The sequence below is a fragment of the Cephus cinctus genome, unplaced genomic scaffold (genome assembly GCF_000341935.2).
Source record: "Cephus cinctus unplaced genomic scaffold, Ccin1 Ccin1_scaffold0404, whole genome shotgun sequence".
Taxonomy (NCBI): Eukaryota; Metazoa; Arthropoda; class Insecta; order Hymenoptera; family Cephidae; genus Cephus; species Cephus cinctus.
Window position 1 is genome coordinate 380,844 of NW_014333088.1, and position 11,698 is coordinate 392,541.

The 11,698-nt window shown below is 39.2% G+C and overlaps 1 protein-coding gene across 6 annotated transcripts in view; it reads left to right on the forward strand.

Moving 5' to 3' along the window:
• LOC107267455 (protein dead ringer) overlaps positions 1-11,698 on the forward strand; it is an 88,702-nt gene that overhangs the window by 59,756 nt on the left and 17,248 nt on the right. For all 6 annotated transcript variants that reach the window (XM_025084771.1, XM_015739216.2, XM_015739217.2 and 3 more), the window contains one exon: positions 2,253-2,325. In XM_025084771.1, coding sequence (XP_024940539.1) covers positions 2,253-2,325 — 73 coding nt within the window. The remainder of the gene's footprint in view (positions 1-2,252; positions 2,326-11,698) is intronic.

An 11,698-nucleotide genomic window follows, 5' to 3' on the forward strand; every position in this document is an offset into this window, starting at 1 on the left:
GGGGGGGGTGCTGAGTTCCCAACAGCGGTAACTTTTTTGTCCACTAGAAAAACTCACAAAAATCTCACCAGATGAATATCAGGCCTTCGTCACGTTCTTACCATTACCCTATGGTAATTGTTCCTAATTTCGTATTAGACGTGTAAGAAAGTCCTATGTAATGCGTATACATGGTCATATGAGTATATATACGTATGTACGCGTATACTACCTATAATACGTATATGGAACGTATGTACTTAGCTACGTAGCGTAGACGCGCCCTTAAAACTTTACGACCGGAAGTTGACCCGTGGCAGTACCTGTGCAGCCATAGTTTCGCCTTACGGCCAATTACATAATTAACCGTAATAAGAAAAGGAGAATCGACAGAGTATAGTTAGGTTAGGTCGAACAGAAGGAAAGAGGAATACGTGTGCGCCAGTTTTTTTTTTTTTTCTTTTTGCAGTACGCGTCAGTTCAGTCGCACGTAAATTTTGCCTTATCGTTGTACTCGCTTGCCAGAGTTCAGCTGGGGACAGTACCAGGTCTCTTTACTTCGTTTCCTTGTGGCTGACTCCTTCGGCGATATGTGTCGGGACAGTATAGACCTCTGTGTTGAGTTGAACGACTTAGTTCGTTTAACTGACGTGCTGTGGCGCGACGATCGCGGAGCGAGGTAGAATTACCTTTATGCATGTACCTGTCGCATTGTCATAGATGGCACTAGTGTCGACTTTGCGAAGTGGGGGTGGCTGGTTGGACGCTTATTGGCGGGATATGGGGTCTGATCGACCTGGTGGGAGGTTTGCTCGGTATGCAGTGTGGTTTGGGTACTGTAATTTGCCAGGCGATATTCTCTACCCCCCCATCCCACCCCCCATCCCACCTGAGCGCCAAGCTAAATCGCCTATGCCTATCGGCGCTTGTTATCAACCGGAAGAGAGCGCAGCGCTATCTCAATCTCTGGCGCACCAGAAAAAGGTGCGCATCGATAATTATTCCTCGTAAAACTAGCGACGTGTGCCGAACGCGTATTACGCTGGTAAACCTGGAGGAAGTCGGGTTGGGTTAGGTTAGGATGGGATGGAAACTTTAGACGAAGGTAAGAAGACTCGTTGAGGATCTTGAAATATATGTAATTTTGATATATTTAATGTTGGGTGGTGGGGGGGTGGGGGGGTAAATTAGTTTTAGGGGCTTTTCTCATTGGTTAAATATTATAGAACTGTCACGTCTGGAAATCTTTTGGGAATGTACATGTGTGGTTGGGTATGTATGCTTATGTTGTAAACTGTGGGTTCTTTTTTTCTGTCGAGAAGAAGGCGGTGCTCTCAGAACATGCATCTTCTTCGAGAGCAAATTCTCTTCTTTATTTACCTCTGGTCCATCTCTTGGGCCAGCTTAATGGTAGATCAATCAATAGGCTGGTTGAACCATCCCTCATGCCCTTTTACCTCGTGTGCCTCCCTCATCCCTTACAACCTTCACTGCCATCTCCACCTCCAGGCAGACCTAACGAGCTCATCGGTCGTGAGAGAAAGAAAAAGTATAAAGAGAAAACTGTGAGGAAACGGTTTTTGAGATACGGCAAGGTGATTGGTGGTGACGGTTGACGTACAAATATTTTCAAATAAAATATTTTTTAATGGTTATGAGAATAATTGAAAATTTAGTCAATACGAAAGAAAAAGGTGGTAAAAAAATATGTATCATTTTGCAAGTTTTCTACACTAAAATAGCGGGAGAAATTGTAAATCTTGAAAAATACAAACAAAAAATTCAATATCGTCAAAACGTCTCCAGTAGGGCAAGGGTGTCAAGTTGGAGTATAAAGTACGGATGCGCATGCGAGGAAGAAAAATCGAGGATCGAAAAAAAATCCTCCAGAGAATTCTCGCTCATATTATAAAAGCAATTAGAGGGTTTCAGATTAGATATAGCACATCGTACATAACAAATATGATAATACGCCTCGTCGGGCCCTTAGGGTCCGGTCTTAGGTTTTTGGGCCCAGTACCAAAGGGCTGGAGGGGGAGTTCAGGTTACGAGGCGGGTTAAACGGAATCATTAATAATCGTGGCTAACTAATCTGTCTGTCGCTATGAGCATACTTGTTTCCCTCCTGTTTTTATTAGTTCAGTATATATATATATATGTATATATATATGGTAACGTTTTATTTTATCCAATATCCACAATTTTGTATTATTTCGTATTATTTCCTGTAATAACTATGTAAATTAATCATTCAATTTTATCGTGTCTTACAGTTGTACGAGATCAACGACGATCCGAAGAGGAAAGAATTTCTCGATGATCTCTTCAGTTATATGCAAAAACGTGGTAAGTCATGAGAAAAAAATTATCGTTATCATTTTTTTTTTTACTTTAATTTTGAGAATTTTGAAAAATTTCGAAATTTACAAATATTTTTACCTACAATTCGTAACTATCGTCATCACGATCAATGCCAATGAATATGACTAATCGTCGTCCCCTTTAATGCGCGTTTATTATTAAATATATACGGCACTTCGCATCAAGTATGAATCGAACAAATATTGATCTTACTGATCAAGCGCTGACGCAAATCCAAGGCTCGAATTATACATTTGAAAGTCAATAAATTCCAATTCGTCGTCGTACAAGTCACTCGACCAATGACGATATTGAGAAACTTGAGATTTTAATGCAATCAAATTTTTGTTCAAAAGCTAGTATTCACTTTTTGAAGTCATTAACACTGCGGACCTTGGGCGTGTTACGCGACGATTTCTGGCAATTTTCCCTGGCGCGCTGAACTCAGATCACGTGTCTCCGCCTCCTGCTGCTATAGGAAATCTACGTGGCATTTTTTGATTAATGTATGCCGAAAACAATATATGTCAAAAATTGCTCGGAATATTAAAAAAAAAAATTTACTTTGACTTCGTGTGGGTGTATTTTTATATTTTTGTTTGTTTTACTTATGTTTAATTCACTAACCGTTTTTTCCTAGTCATTTACCTAGGATGTGCTAAGCTAATTATATATACATTTTATTATCATAAGGGTGGTTATCCTGTCCGTTGAAGTTGCACGTGCTCTACCCGCATTTCATTTCCTGCACACGTGAATATCCTGGACCCGAGGATCTCTCACCTGTGTTTCACGTATTTTTTTTTTGTGTACAGTGCGTTTCAGTTTTTAATTTCCTACAATCAACTGGAAAGAGTTTACGGAGTGTAATAGTAAAAGATATAATTAAAGAGAATTTGATTCGAGTACTATTTTTTTTAAATATCTTTTGGATATGAATTTTTTATGCTGCTTGACAACAATCGATACACGGAGAGAATTTTTCGTTCTTTTTTCCCCGTGAAATTCACGATAAAAATTTCCATTTCATTACTTATTCCTTATAACACGATATTTTCAATGGTTACAAATAAATTTTACTGCTTTTTATAAAACTTACCTGACTCGATCTAAAATTCTGTTATTTTCAAAAAAAAAAAATCTCATTGATATTTTTATACCCTATGGAAGTTGACTCATCCATTCGATCTCTACGGTTGAGACTTTTCAAAAAACCTACATTTATTAATCTGAATTTTACTTTTCGTAGAGAATAATTAAAACAAATAGGTATAAATTAAACAAGAATTTATTATATTAATACTATTACTTAACAACATATTAGCTACCATTGCTCATACGTACTGCATGTGTATCAATCCAACAATACATTTTATTAAAATCGATAAACGCTATATGTATAATCATAATTGTTAGTAAATCACTTCATCGGATTGCCGGCGTTCATAAAAAAAAAATATATCTTTTACCAACTTTGCGATTGCGATTGCGATAAAACGTCCTCATGGACATCAATTAAAAATTTGTCAGCATTATAGAAAAATGGTTCATCTTCGGAAGACACCATTACGATGTTATCCTATAAGAATGTCGACTCCTTTAAAATTAATGCTGTTAATGACGGAAACTACTTCACAACTTTCTATGTGAAAGTAAAGAAAATTGCAAAAATGATTTATTATCAGATTGTACGATAAGAATTTTCGAAGTCTTACGAAAAATATATGTCACGATGTTTTTCGTGGTTGTCTTCGAAGGTACGAAAATTAATGCAATCCAGGGAAAAATTGAATGTGGCGCGCGAGACAGTTCGGCTGTTTTCGATGACTTTAAATTCAGCAAGGTAAAAGCTGTAGTTTTACACTAAATAATTTCAAGTTTCGAAATTTTTACCCGCACGTTTCGGTAAAAGCTGACGTGTCATGCTTACTTTTTAATATATTTTTGTGAGTAGCTCTTAAATACATAAGTAATATCTTATGAAATACCATGATATCCCGTGATTACCGTGTGTCTTTCACGTTAATTTTTCATGAAAAATTCTCTCCGTGTAGAATTTTTAATAATTTTCTTGGATACAAAAAACCGTTACAGTAAGATTGCCGTAAATTTTTACACGGTGACCATTTGTAGATTTCTGACACTATACATACATATAACATTGTGATAACATTCCATACGTAGAAGGATTTGACGAATAATTTTCAAAAATCATTCACTTATTATTCCATGGTACGGACGATCCTAGTAGGAAAAACTATTAGGAGTTACCAATTTTGTCCACACACGACGTGGCTAATTGGCAAAAGTAAATAGTCGTGTCCTATGAATTTTCAAAATTCAGATTTTTTTCTAGCACACGTGCTCAAAAGATTTATTAATATTGCCTATCTACTTCCATTGTGTAAGGTGGAACTTTGCGCTTAGAATTGTTTTTGCATCAACGGTATAAGCCCTATGTACAGTAAAAATCAATAAATCGCTTACAAATAGCGCGAGGTAAGAATTTCACAGAAATTATACCTGTAACAAAAGTGATTACATAAAAAAAAATGATTACACAAAATTACTTTTGCATCTGAAATTCCCATACATATTATTTCATCATACGGGTAATCCTAGTGGCAGAAACTATTAGTAGTAGTCAGTCTTATCTATGCACGATGTGGCTTCTCTGCCAAAGTAAATAGTCGCATGGATCTTCGTGGTTCCGAACATTTTAAGCGCGTCCGATTTTCGTAATTCATAGGACACCCATCGGGTGGAATAACAAAAATAAATTGCACGGTCGATTACTAAGTGGATATTGATTCTGTCGAAAAATAAAAAAGAAAAGGTAAAGTCCGTAAAAATAATTTCCAAAAAATTCTCAACAGGCCTCGATGGTCAATCGAAATTGATCGAGATGCAATTTTAAGTAAAATCCAATTTTTGGAAATTCGTATAAAGAGAACAAAGTTAGTCGCTATCGAATAATGGAAGTGTGTGTGTGTGAGAGAGAGAAAGAAGAAAATAAAATGAATAAAATAAAAAGAGAGGGACACGACGGCGTTAGTCGAGCGACCGGAAACGTCGAGGCCTCTAATTATAAACATGGCGACTCGTCCATCAATCAACCGCTAGGAGATGTGTCAAGTCTCCTCATGCTTCCATCGTATCCCCTTTTCCTCCCCTGGACCAGCCCAGCACTTCTATCCTCATCTCTTCTCATCTCTTGTACAGAGGCTCGTGGCCTAACTTTGAGTCGCGAGATGGGTGCTATTATTGTCTTGCCTCCCTGGCAATAATTAGAGTGGATTAGATCAACAGCAGAGACTCGAGCATATTCGATGGCCAGAATATGGCTGTTTGAATTATGATCGATAAGCAATTAATTACTATAGAATAAAAGGACAAAAAAAAAGTCAATAATTACACGAAACCTATACGCAGATTTATTTAAAATCGTATCATTATAATCGATCGAATTATCAATATAAATTATAAATTCAATAACTTATATGATCACCACACCAATTGGAACCAAACCACCAACTTTAGGTGTTAAGAATTTGAGTTTTGTCTATAATAATTAATTTGGATAAAAAATGAGGATATTATTAGACTTATTGAATTTGGAATAGAATCGAAATTAATCGATCACATTGATTAGATTAGTCATCAAGCAAGATAGCCCAGAAAGAACAATCGACTCTGATCATGTTCTATAGCTCAAAGAACATGTTGAGGTTATTTTGTAGAAACCGAACAGTTCCGACGTTATCCGAACACATCCGAATATACCAAATATGCAATATTAATAACTTGGAATTTGATTTTTTTTTTTTTCTGTATTCACGCCTTCACCACCGCTGCCACGTGTTAATCACGAAAGGAACAATCAAAGCGTTAATTAGTTTTAAAGATGGCACTATTGTTGTCGATTACACAAAAATTTGTCATCAAATCGAAATCAATAGGTATGCTACAAAGTATCGATCAACTTCACAATCGTTTACGTGTCTCTTCGATAGAGATGGATCCGAATCAGTCCGAGTACTCATCCAACATGGAAGCTTAGAAAGATCCAATAGAAGCCGATAACGTTCTACGAGAGCTTTCAAAGAATGTATTTGAGGTTATGTTACGTCAGGATGAATCCGTGTATCATTCCGTGACGAGTCTTTACTCCGGGTACAAATACTTTATTGGTCCTTAAGCCCCCCTGTAGGTTAGGTTATTGTACGCTGGCGTTAGGAACCCTAACCTCTACTATAATTCAACACTAACCTACTGAGCCAACACCTTGCCCGACTACGAGACGTATAAAAGACCATTCATCACCTCAGCCTATTAGTCGAGCCAGCACCAATTTGTGTTTGCTATCAGCACTCACCAAATACTTCCATTCTACGCGCCTATACTTATTTTCACCTAGATCATTTTACATAACTTCATTTTTATCCACCCCCCACCCCCCTCTCCCCCAACCATACTTAGTATCGAGGTACTAGAGAATTAGAACCTCAAGGGACATAAAGACTGTATGGTGAGACTGAGATATTCCGGTAACAAAATTTCCCATTGCCAATGGTATTAAATGATTTTCCATCGATTTCCATTGCTGTACCAGAGATTACCTTTGAAAAGAAATACATTGCCAAAGAAAAAATGTTCTATAGGATAGACAATTGTTAAAATATAAAATTTTTTCATCACACGCAATTTTCATATAACGCACTATCTGTAAAAATTACATTTACAAGAATATCCCATCTCGTAATAAAATTTCAACATGGGCTTTCTCACCTTCTGTATGGCCATTAGAGAATTTCTTGTTATATTATGATTATTATAAATAGTGATCGACCGATCCAATCGATAAGAAAAGGTTAATCAAGATCGTTATTGATCCTAAATGAAAATTCTTCGGCAGCCATCTTGACGTTTTCAGGTAATTTGTCTGTCATTAATCATCCCTGTGCGTGCGTGTGTATACATATATATATATATATATAATTATATACATATGCATAAATTTATCCCACGATGGAAAGATCGTCCGAGGTTGTAAGCAGGGTAATAGTTTTATTGTTATCTGTACAATTCTAACGTGTTTCAAAGCGGGACAAGTCGTTTTTATCGCATTTAGCGGGTCACTGTTATTTATTGGAGACGCAGCATCCTCCTTAGTGAACTGGGGCCTGGGCCCCAGTTATAAATCATAAGCCATTTAATATGCAAATCTCGTTCGCGCGCACTCCATTTCATTTGTTCCTCTTGCTCGGGACGAGTTCCGAACGAGTTTCAATCGGCACTGTTATTCATATCGAAAACGTGTTACGAACCGACTCAACGGACGTCCACGTTTTTGCACGAACAGATATAGAGGGACGTCCAGCATTTCTAATGCGTATGTATTATCCGAAAGTGCACTTCTGGCTATTGGAGGTTATGGTTCGCATAAGTTAACTCCCACGAGTCGTTAATCTCTCAGGGTTGTATAGGAGAGAAAGAGAACCTGGTACGGCCAAAGGGGCCCTTCCTGTTAAAGACGGGTAAGTCCCCAAGGCCCCAATGTACTGTTAAATGTATCCTTGTTCTATTAAGTCGTTTAAACGACACTATTCGTTGATTTGTATTTTTTTCGAAATTTGACTTTTTTCTTTAAAATCTTATTAAAAAAAATTGGCATTACAGGTAAATTGGTACTTTTGCGTAGATTTTATTCTGTATGCTAAAAAACGATAGGTCTTGTCGGTATACTAAATGATTACAATGATTAGTATCTTGACAAAAGGAAATTCAAATATACCTGTGAAAAATTATCATTGTAATCTTCGCTGGATTACTATGTCAATCTCACTAGAATTGTCATTGTCACTAGAAATTTTTACTTGACCAAATATTAATCCCTCTCAAAGTTGACCACTCCGGCTGCAATCGATGAAATTAATAAATAATTGATTTCGCATAAATAAGACACGAGGATGTTCTGTCACAAATTAAGTGGGGAATGATTTTCTAAAGGAAACTCGAGGTCTCGGCTTGGTCAGGTACGTCTCAATGCTGTTGGAATTGCGAGGGTCTGTACTCTGTCGGTGATAGAGAAAGAAAGACTGCAGCGCCATTAGTCGACACGACACGTGTTCGCGTCGAACACTTTCCGCTACATACTTGCGAACACGCCCTGCGTGCGTGCCGTCTGCATACACAAGATATTACATCGGTTGCATAGGTGGCACACACAGCATCACGTGTTTAGTCGGTCGGTAATAGTTACGGAATTGGCTGCACGTCGTTTCAAGAATTGATAGACATTTATTTCAAGGATTACAATAGGACGAGCCTTGGACTGACTGTTTGTATCTTTGTGTATATCCAATATAACGTATAAGCGACATGGACGGGTACGTCCAATAGTACATAGGCGACTATACGTCATAGACTACCACGTGGTGTAACTGTCAGTCTTTCAAACGTCAAATAGTAGTTTTGGCGACAGTGGTGCCACTCGTGTTTATCTGGCCAACTATGTCCATGGGACTTCTGGGTATATAAAGCCAACGGGAATAAGAAGAAGTTCTTAAAATTGTCGAAGGGACTCGTGAACAGAATTGCTACGTGAAAAGGCGTCTATTTCTTTTTCGTTGTTCTCGTGCTGGTCGGCCTTTAGGTAAAAGCATGTACGGTGCGCGGTACATAGGAGACGAAAAAGTCACTAAACTCTTAAGGTACTTTTATTTATTGTTTGTAACAAAGAGGGCCACGTGGTTTCAGTTGGTATAACAGTTCTGTGGTATGGGGGAAGGCTTGCATGCATTTTTTTTTTATTGTTTACTGTATTTTGCCCTCGGGGCACGTTCCGGCGGCGCTACTGGTCGATTTTATAAACTGCACAGCGTCACGACATTTTGTAACCAGTTTTGATGCTGACTTTATTTCTCAACAATCTGACGGCAACATGTACGTTACTGTAGATGCGCATGGACGCCTCTCACGTGCACCTGAAAATTAAATGCTGTTGATGATTTCTTTTTCATTATTATAAAAAAAATCAAGATTTATTCGTTACTTATTAGACAATGCAAGACTTCCGTTTAATCTTTCGAACATCAACGACTCGTTTGTGAGTTACTTTATATAGGTTAGGTTTGGTCTGGTTCATCACTGACTTCAAAGTCGAGTCGAGCGATTGGAGGAATTTATAAATTGAATATCTGACAGCGGGTGGTCCGAGGTCCTAATAAAAATTAGTTATTTCCCTTCTGTGACGTCTGACAAGATGGTACGAAAGTCGGGAGAATTGGGACTTATAGGGTGGCGATGGTTAGGGTTGGGGGCAATCGTATCGAATCTACCGTGAAGACACCATAAATACCTAAAGTAAGGCCCATAAAATAAAGTCCCTTGGTACGATTGCTGAGGAGGTACAACTTGGAGATATGGTGTCCAGTTGGATTTTCGTTAGGGTGGGAATCATTGTAAGGACCCCGGGGGCCCAATCTTTGACGGATTGCTCGTAAAATCGTAACCGCCCCTGAAGTTTTCTTGGAAGCCAATAAGGGAGAAAGCGAATTTGCTCTACTGGACCGTGAGGCGACTGCACCCAAAACTTCGGTTTCTCCGACACGAATGCCCACTGCAACGGTCCCAGTATTTGCTCATTGGGCCCACCCGCTGGCTTTAGTGGGCCTTAAAGCGGGATTATGTCAGGATTACTACGGGCGCCCTTCCGAGTCTTCTCGAAGGACGAAAGGATTGCGTGTAGTTCGAAGACTCGTTGGGCCCAATGGGTCCATTTTTGAAAAAGAAATTTTTACTTGATTGTTTCAGGAGTGGTTTTCGCAAAATCTCTCCCTCTCCTTCTCCCACTGTCTATATCACTCCGGGGCCTTACGACGATCACTATAATTAAGGCGCATTCTGACAGAAATACGCAAGTCCACTTTACGGGCCCTATTCCCATGGGAGAGGTGGGAGGGAGCGGCCTTGGGTCCCAATCTGTCTTCATGAATTTCCCATGAATTTTAATCCTGATCCACTAAGGTTTCTACGACAGTGTAATGCGGCATGACGAGTAGGGAATAGAAGACCCAAAACTCAAGGATAACTAGACCCAAGTTCAGAACCTGATGGGATTTTCGCTACTGGGCCCCATTATCGCCCTTCCTTTGTCTCTGGGTACTTATTACGTCATTAGATAGCGCCCACGTCGTTTCCTTCGAGCCCATCAATCTACCCATTTCGCTTCCGGGAAGTTTCGTGATAAATCTGGGCTACCGGGTAGCAGTCGTTACCTCTTCTACATATTTTAATGCCACGCAATCGAACCCAATCGTCCCCGATTATACACGATCCGAGGAACTATTATACCCCACAGGGAAATATCTCCAATTTACGTACCGTGCAAAAACCCTCAAATTCTCCTAAACATAAAAGACGACCGTAAATTCAAAAACCACATATCACATTATTTATATCATTTTACTTGCACTATCGTCTTCTGTGATAAGTTGCACAGGTATGAATAACTGAAAACCGAATGCATTTTTTATCACAGAAAACATGCAATCGACTTCCATAATGTACCTTGCACACTGGTAAATAGAAAAAAGCTAACGTACACATTCAATCACTCATCGTCCTGTACACTACGTACTGTAAAAGTATCACGCTCGCTTGCTGATCCCCTCAATGCTACTGATCTTCTACCTCAGATCCTCACGTTCGTCCATGCCCCCCGCGCCCTCACTCGTGCCGATCAGCAACGAAACCTCCTATCAATTGTCCGTCCGTTATGCACACCACTTGGTGCGATTTATTTCGGTGCTGCCTTTCGGAGGGCCTGATTATATCAGCCCAAAAGCCTAACAAGATATAATTACAAAATGAGACTCTTGGTCGGCGCTTAAGTGGTCCTAATAAGTCGAAAAAGGTGCACGCACCTGTCGTTTATTATTTCGCGAAATATAACTCCATTGGTTGCCATAGCACTTGCTCCCCTGCGAGCTTACAGGCAAGTGAAACGGGCGCGTACGATTAATTGGGGAAATCGACGATTCGTGGTAGGGGAAAATTTTATAGATTTAATTATGGTCCATGGCACCCGAAATAAAATACAGTAAACCGTAACGTAGTGTAAAAAAAAAATTTTTTCAAAATTTAAAAAATATCTTTAAACTTCAGGACAAAAAATTGCAACATCGATCAGACGGGAAGTAAGGGAAGCAGAAAGTTAGTTGACATCAACGTGGTAGCAACCGCCGTCTATATAACGTTCACCGAACGAAAAGCATTTAGCACGATGACGTGCGCACATTCTCGTACGTATCCGGCGTCAGTGCCAACCTACCCCCCCCCCCTCCTCCCCCCTCCC